The following is an 18,513-nucleotide window of genomic DNA, read 5'->3' as shown; positions in this document are numbered from 1 at the left end:
AGAGAGTGGGCTATAGTTAGAGAATGGCATGGTAGTGTTAAATTAGAAAGTAAGGATGACATTTAAGGGCTTATTTGTAGTTTCATTCTGAGTAGGAACTCTATAGAGTAGCCAGGAAAATCTGGGCAGAAAGGAGGAGTTGAGTGGTTAAAGGTTCAGGCATATGTATAGGTGCCAAGGGAGTAATGGTAGTAAAGGAGGCATGGCACAAGAGAGGAATGGTTCCTTCATTGGAAAAATCTGAATATATTGAATAGAGAGCAGATGTGGAGTTGTAAAGAGAAAAGGAACTGATGAGAAGTCACATTCTATAGTTTACCAATAGGCATACTGGAATCTGTGAAAGCAATAGTTGAAAAGGCCTTGATTCAGGTGCTGAAATAGATCCCAAGGATAAAGAAATGAATTCTGATGGGTGGTTTTTAAAAAAAGAAAAAGAAGAAGAAAAAAGAAGGATAAAAGTAATGATTCAGTGAGGGCGTTAGAAGACTTGGTGATAAGAAAGCAAAAATGGTGATTTCATTGTCCCAAGGTAGGTACTCCTATTCTGCCTGGAGTAAGACAGTTGACATTACTAACAAAGACAATTTCTGTTTGCCCGAGAAGTTTGAAAGAAAAGCTGAGTAATTGGTTTAGAATAAGAATTTTTCAGTAAAAGGAAAATTGGAGGAAAATTATTGAGTCAGGTAAATGTAGGTTAGGTAGCCCTTAAAGTTCAGGTTTAGGGAAAGTAGAATGAGATTTATGTCCCTTGGAGAGACTCTAGAGAAAGGAATAAAGGAAGCATTGAGATGGGATGCAGATTAGAACTAGTCTTAAGAAAGAGAACATAGAAAGGATATGAAGTCAAGAGGCTGGCCCTGGAGTCTTGGCATTGCTATTAGTTTTGTGATCATGGACAAATCAATCTCTGTGCCTCAGTTATGTTACTGCAGAATTAAGAGATTAAACTAGGGTTGCCTGGGTGGTTCATTTGGTTGAGCATCTGATTCTTGATTTTGGGTTGGGTCATGATCTCGCAGAGCCCCCCGTTCAGGCCCTGTGCTGACAGTGCAGAGCCTGCTTGGGAATCTCTCTCTCTCCCTCTCTTTCTGCCCCTTTTCTGCTCTCTCGTGCGAGTGCATGCTTTCTCAAATAATAAATAAATAAATATTTTTAAAAAAGAGAGAGCAATTGAACTAAACCTCAGAGGTTCTCTTAGGTCCCGCTGAGGTCCCTGTTTACAATTCTAGAGCAATGTTGTGTGAAAATGGCAAGATTGCATTTCTGTGCTAATACAGTAACCACTAGCTCCATATGGATGTTATATACTTAAAATGTGGCTAGTGTCACTAAGGGACTGTATTTTTGACTTTTTAAATTTGTAGTTAACTATTTGTGCTATTGGCTACCTTATTGGACAGCATGGTTTTAGCCATATTGCGCTTGGATTAATTTCTTTCCTTTGTCAACAAGTCTTTTACACCTTTCCAATAGTTGCTATCTAGTATATTTTACCACATTTGATTCCTTTATTAAAATATTAGGGAGGGAAAAAAGTATTAAGTCTTATTCTAGTGTTATCTAGTAATAGCTAATCCATGAACTGTTGCGTGAAACTTTAAAAAAAAATTTTTTTTAATGTTTATTTATTTTTGAAAGATAGAGCACGAATGGGGAAGGAGCAGAGAGAGAGGGAGACACAGAATCCGAAGCAGGCTTCGGGCTCTGAGCTGTCAGCACAGAGCCCGACATGGGGCTGGAACTCAAGAACTGGGAGATCATTACCTGAGCCAAAGTCGGCGCTTAACTGACTGAGCCACCTGGGCGCCCCTGTGAAACTTTTTAAAAAGATAGCTAAATATCACAAAGTTAGATATTTTTGACCAATGAACTGTTTTGGTATTGCAGTATAGTACTTAAACTTAATGAATAGTGTTGGTGTGTTTAGTTCTCTGATATGTAGAATACTAACAGTGATTCTGTGTTTATTTTCATATTTCCTTAGACTATCGTAGAACTCTCTGAAGAACGGGATGGTCTTCATTTTTTACCCCATGCCTCTTCATCTGCACAGTCACCCTGTGGTTCTCCAGGCATGAAGCGAACAGAAAGTCGACAACATCTGTCAGTGGAACTGGCAGATGCTAAGGCAAAGATAAGAAGGCTTAGACAGGAATTGTAAGTTGCTGATTTTCAAGGCTTATTGAATTTACATGGTTGCAAAGGTGACCTAAAAATGTTTTTCATCTTATGGAATATAGATCAGTTGTTTCAGCTGCTAGCATGACTCTCAGTCAGAGTTCTCACTACCATTTGTTAAAATGAGAAAAATAAATAGACTGGCAGAAAGTTTTCCTAATCCTAAATCTTAACAATTTAAAGGTTGTCCTTTATTCTGAATTTATGTCCTTTTTATCTTTCTTATATTAAAATGATCTTTCTTTTACAAAATATTGTTCTTCCTTGGCAAATTTGGGTCTCCTTAATCTTTGGGGAGGTCTCCTTAATTTTTTTAATTTTTATATTCTTTGAAATCTAAAATACTGGCAACCACTGGTTGCCAGTCAGGCAATAAGGTCAATAAGTTTAGCTCTTTTACAGGTCATTAAGTTTAGCTCTTCTAAAATTAATGTTATAAAAGAGTGAATTGTTGGTGTACAGTATTACAAAAAATAATTTTGTGTTATATTCTGTGTTGAGTAATTAAAATGCCTGAGTCATAGGCTTAGATATGGTAAATATTCATATTGGTTAGTGATGATGAAATTACATTTATTTAGCTTTAAAGATAATTTGAGAAAAGTCAGTATAAATTTCACATAAGCATTCCTTGGTGAATCACATGTAAAGACATAACCAGTCTCTGCTGGAGATATTTTGTACTGTAAAAAGAACAAAGGATTTTTATATTTGGGGCTTTTTTTCTTCTCTTCTCTTTTCTTTTCTTTTCTTTCTTTTCTGTCTTTTTTTTTTTTTTTTTTTTGGTTTGTTTTCCTGGAATTTGGGCTTCAGAGTATAGATTTAAAATTTAAAGCTACAATATAACAATTAAGTTTATTTACAGATTATTTAAAGCAGTTAGTTTAAGAAAGTGATTGAATATGCAAGGTAGAAAAAATATACAGTCTCTAGGAAAATTTGAAAACAAAAAAACTACAGCTTTCATTGTGGATGTCTGTGCTATTATGTATCTATTGAAGTGAACACGCCCAGGATATTCTATAAACAGCTGCACCAGGAAAATTAGAGAAGAGATTGCTGTTATTAGTTTGACTGGCAGTTAATGGATAGCCTAAACAGTGCACACTAGTTCGTTCCATATAATTTAGCACAATCTTCTCTAGTCTTTAGATAAAGCATGCAATTAGAACTGCAATGATGGCTGTGAATTCATTTAACATTTTGCACTATATTAGAATTTGATTTTTAAATGAAATTTACTTGGCCATGGAGTGTATTAAAATTCTAAACAACTTAGAGAGATTGGTAAAATTTGGTTTCTCATGTGCTGACTGGAAAATGTAAATGAATATTATTAATGAGTAAGTAAATGTGTCAGATACAGCAGATATTCCCAATAACTAGCATTTCATCAAATACCATCTTTTGTCCTTTGAAAATGTGTTCCTTCACAGATATCTTTTATTAACATTTGTTCTAAGTCTTTTTGTTGGGATAGATCTTTACTGAAGTAATGAAGCATGGAAATCATGGTGGATAAAAATAGTTTAGGTTGCTTTCTACCTAATGGAAATAAATAATTGTAATGAGAACATGCAAATTAACTAATAGAACATTACTTACAGGTGGTACATTATACTATAATTGCTTTTGGTTTATTAACATACAGAGTAAAAAATATAATTTGCAATTTGGATGGAAGAAGTAATTCCTTATAAATTTCACTTTTATGTAGTAGTTAATACCCTATCAAAGACTTCCTTTAATAATTCTCTCTGTGTCAGCCTAGCAAAAAACATGTTTGCTACAGACCATGATTAATATAGATACTATTATGCATTATCCTCCATTGTATATTGATTGCATTGTAAGAAGTTAAGCTTCCAAGCTAAATTTGGTCAGATCATCACACTACAGAAAGTTAGATTTGAACAAAGTCGAGAATATGGCCCACTACTAGAGTAGCAGTCAAGAAACTACAGTGTGTGCACCAGACCTGCCCACCCCCCTCCCACTGCTTGCATTTATAAATAAAATTGTACTGAAACTACCAAACAAAAAAATAGTTCTCTCTGTTTCCATGGATCCCATATTTTCAAAGTTTTTCTCTCATACAAATTAATAACTCTTTTTTTCCCATAGTTACCTACCTTTATTTTTTTTAATATGAAATTTATTGTCAAATTGGTTTCCATACAACACCCAGTGCTCATCCCAGTAGGTGCCCTCCTCAATGACCATCACCCACTTTCCCCTCCCTCCCACCCCCCATCAACCCTCAGTTTATTCTCATTTTTTAAGAGTCACTTATGGTTTGCCTCCCTCCCTCTCTAACTTTTTTTCCCCCTTCCCCTCCCCCATGGTCTTCTGTTAAGTTTCTTGGGATCCACATAAGAGTGAAAACATATGGTGTCTGTCTTTCTCTGTATGACTTATTTCATTTAGCATAACACTCTCCAGCTCCATCCACGTTGCTACAAAAGGCCATATTTCATTCTTTCTCATTGCCAAGTAGTATTCCATTGTATATATAAACCACAATTCGTTATCCATTCATCAGTTGATGGACATTTAGGCTCTTTTTATAATTTGGCTATTGTTGAGAGTGCTGCTATAAACATTGGGGTACAAGTGCCCTTATGCCTCAGCACTCCTGTATTCCTTGGGTAAGTTCCTAGCAGTGCATTGCTGGGTCATAGGGTAGATCTATTTTTAATTTTTTGAGGAACCTCCACACTATTTTCCAGAGCGGCTGCACCAGTTTGCATTCCCACCAACAATGCAAGAGGGTTCCCGTTTCTCCACATCCTCTCCAGCATCTATAGTCTCCTGATTTGTTCATTTTAGCCACCCTGACTGGCGTGAGGTGATATCTGAGTGTGGTTTTGATTTTTATTTCCCTGATGAGGAGTGACTCCAGAATTGGACCCACAAAAGTATGGCCAACTAGTCTTTGACAAAGCGGGAAAGAAAATCCAATGGAAAAAAAGGCAGTCTCTTTAACAAACGGTGCTGGGAGAACTGGACAGCAACATGCAGAAGAATGAAACTAGACCACTTTCTTATACCATTCACAAAAATAATCTCAAAATGGGTAAAGGACCTGAATGTGAGACAGGAAACCACCAAAACCCTAGAGGAGAAAGCAGGAAAAAGCCTCTCTGACCTCAGCCGCAGCAATTTCATACTTGACACATCCCCAAAGGCAAGGGAATTAAAAGCAAAAATGAACTATTGGGAACTCATGAAGATAAAAAGCTTCTGCACTGCAAAGGAAACAGTCAACAAAACTAAAAGACAACTGACAGAATGGGAAAAGATATTTGCAAATGACATATCGGACAAAGGGCTAGTATCCAAAATCTATAAAGAACTCACCAAACTCCACACCTGAAAAACAAATGATCCAGTGAAGAAATGGGCAGAAGACATGAATAGACACTTCTCTAAAGAAGACATCCAGATGGCCAACAGGCACATGAAAAATGCTCAACGTCACTCCTCATCAGGGAAATATTAACTCTTTTTTAAATAACAGCTTTATTGAGGTAATTTATGTATCAGAAAATTCATCCTTTAAAAATGTAATTCAGTGGTTTTTAGTATATTCATAGAGTTGTGCAACCATCACATAGTATCTAATTTTAAGATACTTTCATCAACCCCAAAGAAACCCCATACCCATTAGCAGTCATTCCTTATTCCTCTTTGCCCTTGGCTCTTGGGAACCTTTAATATATTTTGTGTTTCCCTGGATTTACTCATTCTGGACATCCATATAGATGGATATGGCCTTTTGTGTCTGGCCTCTTTCACTTAGCATAATGTTGTCAAGGTTCATCCATGTTGTAGCATGTATCATTATGTCATTCCTTTTTACAATAATAATCCATTATATGGATATACCACCTTTTGGTTACCCCTTTATGAGTCGATAGATAATTGGAATGTTTCCACTTTTTGACTGTTAATGAATAATGCTCCTAAGAATATTCATGGTGAACATTTTTATGTGGGCATATGTTTTCAGTTTTCTTGGATATATACTGAAGAATGGAAATGATGGGCCATATGGTAGCTCTATGTTTAACCTTTTGAGTAACTGTCAAATTATTTGGCACACATTTTTACATTCCCACCAGCAATGTATGAGGGCTTCAGTTTCTCCATAACATCACCAATACTTCTTATTATATACCTTTTTGATTATAGGCATTCTAGTGGGTATGAAGGGATACCTCATTGTGGTTTTGACTTGCATTTCCCTGATGACTAAAGATGTTGAGAGTATCTTTTCATGTGCTGTTGGACATTTGTATATCCTCTTTGGAGAAATGTCTTTTCAGATCCTTTGCCCATTTTAAAATTGAGTTGTGAGATAAACTTTTAAGTGGATGGATGAAATAATGTGAACCCCTGGAAATGTATTAGAAGTCAGTATAGCCTGCAGTTGAAACCATAGGAGTTTTGGTCATTTCTGACTTGGAAGAGAATTGGGAGGTGTGTCAAGAAGATTTCATAGAGATAATTACATTTCAACCTAGGCATTTATTGGGTATTCTAAAAAGGAACTGCAACAAGTTCAGTAGGCTATAAGGACAAGCATTACAAGAAATTAAGTTGAAAATGAAGGTGTAGTTACATGGAAGGTCATGTATGCAGTACTCAGAAGGTTGGACTTTAAACAGTGGGGATCAGTGGAAGATTTTTTTGAATAGGAGAATAACATCAGTTTTATGTTTTAATTAAGAGATGCTAGCCTAGTAGTTGACTTTTTTTTTTTTTAATCTAAGTCTAGTGGTTGACTCTTGGTGAATGTCACATTGAAAAAATGAATTTCGGAGGCATACTGCCTGAGTGTGAATCCTGGCTCAACACACTCCTTCACTGAGTGACCATTGCCAACTTAACTTGACCTAAGGCTCTCAGTTTGCTAGCCCATTAAGTAGAAATAATAATTGTGCCTACTGTAGTGTTGTTGTGTGTGGTAAATATCTAAAGTGACCAGTAAATTTAAGCCGATATCATTGGTACTTTTTTTAGAGACTTATGTGAGGATTGAGTGCTTGGCAATGTGAAAAGTGCTTACAAATGTGCCTGACACAGATAGTAAGAGCTTGATAATTGTTAGCCAAAAGATGGGCACACCACATGAAATCAGCAAAAAGGTCAGAGAATTAATATATAGAGGAGTAGAGAACCTTATAGTGTGAAGTTGTGGAAGCCAAAGGAGAGAGGGTGTCAAGAAGAACTGAGTTAATTGTATTGACTTCTTGTAAAAGATCCAAAAATAATCCATTGGATTCATCACTAAGGAGGTAATTGACTGTACTGAAAAACAGTATTAGTAGGGAGGTGTAAATGGAAGCCTCATTGTTGGGGATAGAATGGGCAAATGGGTGCAAAAAGGAATTATTTCTTTTTTTTTTAAACGTTTATTTATTTTTGAGACAGAGAGAGACAGAGCATGAACAGGGGAGGAGCAGAGAGAGAGGGAGACACAGAATCTGAAACAGGCTCCAGGCTCTGAGTGGTCAGCATAGAGCCCGACGCGGGGCTCGAACTCACTGACCGTGAGATTATGACCTGAGCCGAAGTCGGATGCTTAACTGACCGAGCCACCCAGGCGCCCCAAAAAGGAATTATTTCTTAATGAGGCTGGAACTCATGGATAACTTTTCTGGAAAAATTATTTAAATTCATACTTCACATACATCAAAGTGAACTTCAGATAGATTAAAGAGTTAAATGTAAAAAATGAAATAATGGTGAAAGAATCAGAAAGAAATATAAATGAGTATGTATTTGTTCTCTAGATGGTGAGGAGCTTTGCAAAAGAGCATAAGAAGTATTTATAAAAGAAGTGGTTCCTCTATTTGTATAAAAGATGCTAAATATGTAAACATCCAGAAAAAAATAAAATTAAAAGCGTTTAAATATCCTTCAAAGAATTAAACAAAGAATTTTTATATGACCTAGCAATTCCACATCTAAATATATTCCCCCAAAATTGAAAACAGACTCAAAACAGGTACTTGTATGCTATTGTTCATTGCAGCATTACTCCCAATAGCCAAAAGATGGCACCAACTGAAGTGTCCATGAACAGATTGTTGTTAAATAAACAAAATGTGCTGTTAGTATACAATGGAATATTTTTCAGACATAAAAATGATGAAATTCAACTACCTGCTATAGCATGAATGAGTCCTGAAAACAGTTTGCTAAGTGAGGTAAGCTATATACAAAGGACAAATGTTGTATGATTCCACTTAAAATCTTTAATAGGCAAATTAGGAGACTGGTATATTAGGGAGTTGCTAGGGGTATGACAGAATTGGAGACTTACTGCTTAATGAAAACAGAATTGTTTGGGGTGATGAAAAAGATTAGGGAACAGGTTGTAGTGATAGTTTATTTAATAACATTGTAAATGTAATTAGTGCCACTAAATTTTCTTTTTTTTTTTTAACTTGTTTTTATTTTTTTAATTTACATCCAAAATAGTGCAACAATGATTTCAGGAGTAGATAGATTCCTTAGTGCCCCTTACCGATTTATCCCATCTCCCCTCCCACAACCCCTCTAGTAACCCGCAGTTTGTTCTCCCTTTTTATGAGTCTCTTCTGTTTTGTCTCCCTCCCTGTTTTTATATTATTTTTGTTTCCCTTCCCTTAAGTTCATCTCTTTTGTCTCTTAAAGTCCTCATATGAGTGAAGTCATATGATTTTTGTCTTTCTCTGACTAATTTCACTTAGCATAATACCCTCCAGTTCCATCCACGTAGTTGCAAATGGCAAGATTTCCTTCTTTTTGATTGCCGAGTAATGCTCCATTGTATATATATACCACATCTTCTTTATCATTTCATCCATTGTTGGACGTTTGGGCTCTTTCCATACTTTGGCTATTGTTGATAGTGCTGCTGTAAACATTGGGGTGCATGTGCCCTTTCGAAACAGCACACCTGTATCCCTTGGATAAATGCCAGTAGTGCAATTGCTGGGTCGTAGGGTAGTTCTATTTTTAGTTTTTTGAGGAACCTCCATACTGTTTTCCAGAGTGGTTGCACCAGCTTGCATTCCCACCAACAATGCAAAAGAGATCCTCTACTCCGCATCCTCGCATACATCTGTTGTTGCCTGAGTTGTTAGTGTTAGCCATTCTGACAGGTGTGAGGTGGTATCTCATTGTGGTTTTGATTGTATTTCCCTGATGATGAGTGATGTTGAGCATTTTTTAAGTGTCGGTTGGCCATCTGGGTGTCTTCTTTGGAGAAGTGTCTATTCATGTCTTTTGCCCATTTCTTCACTGGATTATTTATTTTTTGGGTGTTGAGTTTAATAAGTTCTTTATAGATTTTCAATACTAACCCTTTATCTGATATGTCATTTGCAAATATCTTCTCCCATTCTGTCGGTTGCGTTTTAGTTTTGCTGATTGTTTCCTTCGCTGTGCAGAAGCTTTTTATTTTGATGAGGTCCCAGTAGTTCATTTTTGCTTTAGTTTCCCTTGCCTCCGGAGACATGTTGAGTAAGAAGTTGCTACGGCCAAGATTAGAGAGGTTTTTCCCTGTTTTCTCCTCGAAGATTTTGATGGCTTCCTGTCTTACATTGAGGTCTTTCATCCATTTTGAGTTTATTTTTGTGTATGGTGTAAGAAAGTAGTCCAGATTCATTCTTCTGCATGTCGCTGTCCAGTTTTCCCAGCACCACTTGCTGAAGCGACTGTCTTTATTACATTGGATATTCTTTCATGCTTTGGCAGATTAGTTGGCCATACGTTTGTGGGTCCAGTGCCACTAAATTTTCACTTAAAATGACTAAAATTGCAATTTTATGTTAAAAATATGCTACCATAATAAAAATAAAATTTGTTTTTAATTTTTTAAAAAAGCATTCAGCAACTATATAGAAATATTTATAAATATCTTATAAATCATAAAAGGTAGGGGCGCCTGGGTGGCACAGTCAGTTAAGTGTCCAGCTTTGGCTCAGGTCACAGTCTCAGGATTCAGTTCATTATTTCGAGCCCTGCCTCAGGCGCTCTGCTATCAGCACAGAGCTGGCATCTGAACCTCTGTCTCCCCCTCTTTCTGTCCCTCCCCTATTTGTATGTTTTCTCTCTGTCTCAAAAAGGAATATTTAAAAAAAATGGTAGAAGTTAATAGCTTTTTAAAAAGTTTTTATTTTAATTCCAGTTAATATACAGTGTTATATGAGTTTCAGGTGTACAATATAGTAATTCAGCACTTCCATACATCATCCGGTGCTCATCGCAAGAAGTGTACTCCTTAATCCCCATCCCCTATTTCACCCATGTCCCCACCCACCTTCCCTCTGGTAAACATCACTTTATTCTCTATCGTTAGGAATCTTTTGGGGCGCCTGGGTGGCTCAGTCAGTTAAGCATCCGACTTCAGCTCAGGTCATGATCTCACCACTTATGAGTTCGAGCCCCGCATTGGGCTCTGTGCTGACAGCTCAGGAGCCTGGAGCCTGCTTCGGATTCTGTGCCTCCCTCTCGATCTATCCCTCTCCTGCTCGCGCTCTGTCTCTTTCTCTCAAAAATAAATGTTAAGGGGCGCCTGGGTGGCGCAGTCGGTTAAGCGTCCGACTTCAGCCAGGTCACAATCTCGCGGTCCGTGGGTTCGAGCCCCGCATCGGGCTCTGGGCTGATGGCTCAGAGCCTGGAGCCTGCTTCCGATTCTGTGTCTCCCTCTCTCTCTGCCCCTCCCCCGTTCATGCTCTGTCTCTCTCTGTCCCAAAAATAAATAAAAACGTTGAGAAAAAAAAAAATAAATAAATAAAAAATAAATGTTAAAAACAAAACTTGTTTTTAAATTAAAAAAAAAAAAGAATCTGTTTCTTGGTTTGCCTCTTTTTTTTTTCCCTCTTTGCTCATTTGTTTCTGAAATTTCACCTATGAGTAAAATCATACGGTATTTGTCTCCGACTTCTTTCACTTAACATCATACTCTCTAGCTCCATCCACATTGTTGCAAATGGCAAGATTTCATTCTTTTGGGTGGCTGAGTATTACTCCATTGTATATGTATGTACCATGTCTTCTTTCTCCATGGACATTTGGGCTGTTTCCATAGTTTGACTATTATAGATAAGCTGCTATAAACATTGGGGTGCTTGTGTCCCTTTGAATTAGTATTCTTGTATTCTTTGGATAAATACCTAGTAGTGCAATTGCTGACTGGTAGTGTAGTTCTGCTTTTAAATTTTTAATTTTTTTTAGAGACAGCACAAGCCAAGCCAGGGAGAGAGAGAGTTTTTTAATTTTCTTGTTTAATGTTTGTTTATTTTTGAGAGAGAGAGAGAGAGACAGAGTGCTAATGGGGAGGAGCAGAGAGAGGAAAACACAGAATCTGCAGCCATCTCCAGGCTCTGAGGTGTAAGCACAGAGCCCGATGCAGGGCTTGAGCTCACAAACCATGAATTCATGACCTGAGCCAAAGTCAGACGCTTAACCAACTGAGCCACCCAGTCGCCTGAGAGAAAATCTTAAGCAGGCTCCACAAGCCTGATGCGAGGCTCAGTCCCACAACCCTGGGATCATGACCTGGGCAGAAATCAAGAGTTGGATGCTCAACTGACTGAGCCACCCAGGCATCCCATCTATTTTTAAGTTTTTGAGGAACCTCTATACTGTCTTCCAGATTGGCTACACCAGTTTGCATTCCCACCAGCAGTGCACGAGGGTTCCCCTTTCTCCACATCCTTGCTGTTGTTGTTTGTGCTTTTGATTTTAGCCTTCCCGACAGGTGTGTGGTGATATCTCATTGTAGTTTTGATTTTTTTTTTCCCTGATGATGAGTGGTGTTGAGCATCTCTTCATGTGTCAGTATGTCATCTTTGGAAAAATGTTCATGTCTTCTACCCATTTTTTAATTGGATGGTTCATTTCTTGGGTGTTGAGTTTTACAAGTTTTATGTAGTTTGGATACTAACCCTTTATCAGATAGGTCATTTACAAATGTCTTCTCCCATTCCATAGGTTTGCCTTTTAGTTTTGTTGATTGTTTCCTTTGCTGTGCAGAAGCTTTTTATTTTGGTGAAGTCCCAATAATTGATTTTTGCTTTTGTTTCCCTTGCCTCAGGAGACATATCTAGAAGTTGTTACAGCCAATGTCAAAGAGGTCACTGCCTGTGTTTTCCTCTAGGATTTTTTATGGTTTGAGGTCTCACAGTTAGGTCTTTAATCCATTTTTAATTTATTTTTGTGTTTGTGTAAGAAAGTGGTCCGGTTTCATTCTTTTGCATGTTGCTGTCCAGTTTTTCAACACCATTTGTTGGAGAGACTGTCTTTTTCCCATTGGATATTCTTCCCTGCTTTGTCGAAGATCAATTGACTTTATAGTTGTGGGTTCACTTCTGCATTTTTCTGTCCTGTTCCCTTGATCTATGCATCAGTTTTTGTGCTAGTACTATACCTTTTGATCCTTTGTTCATAACTTTAAGTCTGGAATTTTGACGCCTCCAGTTTTGCTTTTCTTTTTCAATGTTGCTTTGGCTATTCAAGGTCTTTTCTGATTCCATGCAAATTTTAGAATTGTTTGTTCTACTTGTGTGAAAAATGCTGTTAGTATTTTGGTAGGGATTGCATCAAATATGTAGATTGCTTTGGGTAGTATAGACATTTTAATAATATTTGTTCTTCCAATCCATGTGCATAGAATGTTTCTCCATTTCTTTGTGTCCCCTTTAATTTATTTCATCAGTGTTATATAGTTTTCAGAGCAGAAGTCTTTCACCTCCTTGATTAGGTGTATTCCTAGGTTTCTTAATATTTTGGTGCTTTTGTAAATGGGACTGATTCCTTAATTTCTCTTTCTGCTACTTCATTATTTTTGTATAGAAATGCAACAGATAGTCTGTATGTTCATTTTGTATCCTGTGACTTTACTGAAATCATGTATCATTTCTAGCAGGTTTGTTTGGTGGAATCTTTCGAGTTTTCTTTGTAGAGTGTCATGTCATCTGCAAATAGTAAAGTTTTACTTCTTCCTTGCCTGTATGGATGCCTTTTATTGCTCTTTGTTGTCTGATTGCTGTGGTTAGAACTTCCAGTACTGTGTCATACAACAGTGGTGAGAGTCCCTGTCTTGTTCCTAACCTTGTTTCTGACCTTAGGGGAAAAGCTCTGTTTTTCCCCATTGAGCATGATATTCACTGTGTTACTCACATGTGGCCTTTATTATGTTCAGGTATGTTCCGTCTAACTCTACGTTGTTGAGGGTTTTATCGTGAATGGATTTGTACTTTGTCGAATGCTTTTTCTGCATGTATTTAGAATGGTCATATAGTTTTTATCCTTTCTTTCATTAATGTGTATCACATTGATTTGTGAATATTGAACCACCTTTGCAACCCAGGAATAAATCCCACTTAATTGTGGTGAATGACTCTTTTAATGAATTGTTGGATTTAGTTTGCTAGTATTTTATTGACCGTTTTTGCTTCCATGTTTGTCAGGGATACTAGCGTATAGTTCTGTTTTTAGTGGATTCTTTATCTTTTAGTGGATTCACTATCTGTTTTTTAGTGGATTCTTTATTCTTTATTCTTCCCTCATAGAATGAATTTGGAAGATTTCCTTCCTTTTCTATTTTTTTGAATAGTTTTAAGAACAGGTATTAACTCTTTTTTAAATGTTTGGTAGATTTGGGGTACCTGGGTGGCTCAGTTGGTTAAGTGTCCAGCTCTTGATTTCAGCTCAGGTCGTGATCTCACAGTTTGTGAATTGGAGCCCCACATGGGGATTCCCTGTCTCCCTCTCTCTCTGCCCCTTTCCTGCTCTCATTCTCTGTCTCTCTGTCTCTCTCTCAAAAATAAATAAACAAACTTAAAAACATTTTTTTTAATGCTTGGTAGATTTACCTCTGAAGCCATCTGGCCCTGGACTTTTGTTTGTTGGGAGATTTTGATTACTGATTCAACTTCTTTGCTGGCTGTTAGTTGGTTCAAGTTTTTTGTTTCTCCTGTTTCAGTTTTGGTAGTTTATATATTTCCAAGAATTTATCCATTTCTTCCAGGCTGTCCTAGTATTCAAATAAATGCAAATTAGAATAATAACTCAAAAATTTTCAATTGTTAACTTGTTTCTCATGTAGGCAATTTTATCCTCTGATGCTTGCATTGTAAATTGGTAATGACCTTTCTGCAGGGATGTTGACAGTACATTTCAGGAACCTTTAAACATGTAATGTACTTTTAGAAATCTGTCCTGAAACATATACGAGGTTTTCTTTGTGGTTTTTTGGCTTTTTTTTTCCCTTTTAAGTAATCTACACCCAACATGGGGCTCAAATTCATGACCCTGAGTTCAAGAGTCACATGCTCTTTGGACTGAGCCAGCTAGGTCCCCCTAAATACACAGTATCTTATGCATAATGAGTTTATTTACCAAAACATTATTCATTACAATGAAAATGGAGTCCACAAAGGAACTGTTTCTCAATTAAAAATTATGGTTCTCAAAAAAGTACAGGTATTATGAGAGGTCAGCAACAGATTGTGCAGTGAATGCTTTACCTTTTTTAATTAAAGAACAGAAGGTGGAAAAGTAGAGTTAGTGAATGGAAACTTGAGTTTGAGCAGCTTGGCTCTGAAAGGGAGATAGGAAATGGGGGAAGTAAAGTAGTATAAAGAGAAGGAAAAGAATAGAAATTGGAAGATGTTTATAGACTACAGGGAAGAAACCAATAGGGACATAAATATTTTAGGTATTTGTGTGGCAGTGTATACTTTTCCTTTAGGCCACAGTAAATGTTGAAAATAGTTGGAGATCCTTTTAAGACTCAGACCACCCCCAGGGCACTTGGGTGGCTTAGTCAGGTAAGCATCCGACTTTGGCTCAGGTCATGATCTCACACTATGTGGGTTCAAGCCCCGTGTCGGGCTCTGTGCTGATAGCTCGGAGCCTGGAGCCTGCTTTGGATTCTGTCTCCCTCTCCCTCTGCTCCTCCCCTGCATTATATTTATATATATATATAAATGACTCAGACCCACATAGTAGTGCCTTGCTTAAAAACTCTTCCAGTGTATTTGTCTTTGATGAGTGAGAAAGACAAAAAGGAGAGTGAGAATGGGGGATGGGAAGAAAGATGAAGAGAGAGAAACTACCTTATAAACTATGAGGATGTCAGTCATCAAGATTAGCCTTTGGGGAACTTTAAAGGGGAGTCTGATTGATGTCATCAAATCATATACATTCTTAATATCCATTTCTTTGTCTTTTTCCCCTCTGTTAGCGTATGGCTAATTCGGTTTTCAACTAGATATTTAGTAATGATAATATATTTGTATTGATGCAGATGATGATCACAGTTTTCAAAAACATTAAACTGATTATTTAATTGACAATTTTTTCATTTAAGGGAGGAAAAGACTGAACAGTTGTTGGACTGTAAACAAGAACTTGAGCAAATGGAAATAGAACTAAAAAGGCTGCAACAAGAGGTTTGTACCACAAACTTTATTATATAGGACCAGTATGTAATTAGAAATTGATTTTACACCTTATAATTTATAGCCTTTATCTTAATGTTTTATGAGGTCACTGAGGCTTAAAGATGATTTTTCAGTGTTTTTCTGTTCTAAAATCCCAAAACTGGAATTCATAGTCTTTGGACTTTGCTTTTTCTTTATCAGTGCTGCTCATACTTTGCTAGAATTCAGAAGAAACTCTTAGGATTCAGGTAGTTCCAAGTTTCTCTTTTTATGTATTTGGTTTGTGTGGGCTTGGAAGCTAGAATAACCCTACTGTAAACTATGCTGCTTTATGTGTATCTCCCTAGGTCTCTGGTCTCTCTGATAGTTATGGTAACTTATATATGACACAGTGCTTTTTAATTTTTTTACCTTTTAAAAATTATTTTTATTTTACTAAAGCTTTGTGGTTTTTTTCATCTCGAAGCAAGATTGTTTGAGACTTCACTTTGGAGTGGGGGGGTGGTGCACCTGGGTCGCTTAGTCATTTAAGTGTCTGACTCTTGATTTCAACTCAGGTCATGATCTCATGGTTTGTGAGTTTGAGCCCAGTGTCAGGCCCTGCACTAACTGTGAAGCCTGCTTGCGATTCTCTTTCTCTCTCTCTCTCTCTCTGTCCCCTCCCACTCGCACTGTCCCTCTTTCTCCCTCTCTTTCTCTCTCTCTCTCTCAAAATAAATAAATAAACTTAAAAAAAATTCACTTTTTTAAATGTTTGTTATGTTTCATTTTTATTTGGTGGTAGTGCACAATGTCTTCTTTTACCCGTAAATGATAAGGATTATGGTGAAGCTAGATAATTACTTCTTCTCCTTATTTCCCCTAACTTGCTATTTTTAATTCAGGGAATACTCCACTTGCAGGATCATAAACTTGGACCTTTCTAGATGAATGAGATGGGAATCAAAATCTTCATTTCTAGATATGATGTGGCTGCTATTCTGTTTCTTAATAGTATGGGTTTTTGTATGTGTGCTTACTGTAAAACAGTGAGTGGTTCTCAATCTTTTGGTCTCAAGGCTCTTTACTCCTATTAAAAATTTATGAGGATTGTTTGATGTAGATTATATCTATTTTCTGTATTTGAAATTAAAACTTAGAATTTGAAAAATGTTTATTTAAAAATAATTATTCCATGTTAACATAAAAATTACATGCTTATAACCATTATTTTCCACAACAAAACAACAACAAAAAAAGAATGTTGGTACTCTTACATTTTTGCAAGTCTTTTTTTTTTTTAATCATTTTTGCAAATCTCTTTAATGCCTGGCTTAACTAAAAACTACTAAATTCTCGTATCTGTTTTTCGTTCGGTGTATTATCACATGCCATGTAGCCTCTGGAAAACTCCACTCTGCCCTCATGAGAGAATGACAGTGAAAAAAGCAAATAATGGTTTGGTGTTATTATGAAAATGGTTTTGACCTCATGAACATGAAACCCTTTCAGGGCCCCACAGATATCTCTGGAACATACTTTGATAACTTGTTTTAAAAGATTACGAGAGAGCTATTAAATATTGAATTTTAATACTTGTCTTAAATGTTATTAAGATAAACACTAATCATATGCAAGTAATCCTTCACTTGGAAGTTTTGAAAAACTCAGCAGAATTTTGGTATATTATAATACATCTGGATGGAAACGTAATTTCTCTAAAGTAACTAACAACCAACTTTAGTAATACTGTTTGCCTCTTCTGTATTTTCATTATCCTGTATTTTAAAGTTAACTTTTACACCTTAAATTAATTGCAAATGGTTATGTTAACTAGAGGTTAACTTATTTGAAATATCCTGATATTTTTTACATTCCTAAATAATCATTACATAAAAATTTATATGTAGGTGTGTTTTTATTTGCATATGAATATATATTTTAAAATAATTTATATTGATTTTTTTAAAAAAGACCTCATATATCTCCCCATCCCATTTTATTTTATATATACATTTTTTAACAGGTTTTAACTCGCTGTATTTTTCTTGTATAAAACTATGTGGTGGCCACAGCTGGAGCTTTGGTCCTCTGCATGGAGACTCTGATGTGGGTCTTCACAAAATGGTCAGTGAATTCCTGATAGGGAAACTTGATGAACAGTTTCTTTCCAGAGTTCAGGGTGACATAGCTGTAGGTCTTGGAAATGCCATCAGAAGTGGCCTTGGCGAAGTTGCCCAGCCAGGGTGACAGTGCAGCCTCTGGCCAAGGTATAGCATTGGTCAATACTGGCCCTCATCAACAGCTTCTTTTAAAATTCACACTTTTAAAGCATACAATTTGTTGGGTTTGTTTTTTAAATTCATTGAATTGTGCAACCAGAGATTATCAATTTGAAAATAGAAAATAATATTTAAAATATTAATTGTTTATATTTAGAACATGAATTTGCTTTCGGATGCTCGTTCCGCTAGAATGTACCGAGATGAATTAGATGCACTTCGGGAGAAGGCAATCAGAGTGGATAAGCTTGAAAGTGAAGTCAGCAGATACAAAGAAAGACTACATGATATTGAATTTTATAAGGCAAGAGTTGAGGTATGTTGCATAATTTAAACCATTCACAATTATTTTGTTTAAAAGTTAAGTTTTTTCAAACTGCATGTAATAAACTTAAGGAACTTTTGAAATGTTGAACAAACTGTAAATACCTCTAGGTGCTTATCTTATGGTGGTAGATCAGCATATTGCTTATACTTGTAAAAAGGGATCTCTGGACATTATTAATTTTATTGAACTGTTTCAAGTTCTTTCATTCTTTTATTTAGTCTTATAGGTAGGAAAGACTTGAAGTCCTTCCCTCAAAGTCAAAATAAAGTATATACTTCTAATTTCAAACTTGTTTCTA

At 36.4% G+C, this 18,513-nt stretch overlaps 1 protein-coding gene across 7 annotated transcripts in view; it reads left to right on the top strand.

Annotated features, from left to right (window-relative positions):
• Nucleotides 1–18,513, top strand: part of CCDC88A (coiled-coil domain containing 88A) — a 142,980-nt gene that overhangs the window by 64,733 nt on the left and 59,734 nt on the right. For all 7 annotated transcript variants that reach the window (XM_045446092.1, XM_045446097.1, XM_045446096.1 and 4 more), the window contains exons 8-10: nucleotides 1,988–2,160; nucleotides 15,554–15,635; nucleotides 18,045–18,203. In XM_045446092.1, coding sequence (XP_045302048.1) covers nucleotides 1,988–2,160; nucleotides 15,554–15,635; nucleotides 18,045–18,203 — 414 coding nt within the window. The remainder of the gene's footprint in view (nucleotides 1–1,987; nucleotides 2,161–15,553; nucleotides 15,636–18,044; nucleotides 18,204–18,513) is intronic.

Source organism: Leopardus geoffroyi, chromosome A3 (assembly GCF_018350155.1).
Source record: "Leopardus geoffroyi isolate Oge1 chromosome A3, O.geoffroyi_Oge1_pat1.0, whole genome shotgun sequence".
NCBI lineage: Eukaryota > Metazoa > Chordata > Mammalia > Carnivora > Felidae > Leopardus > Leopardus geoffroyi.
This window is presented reverse-complemented; position numbering and strand designations above follow the sequence as displayed.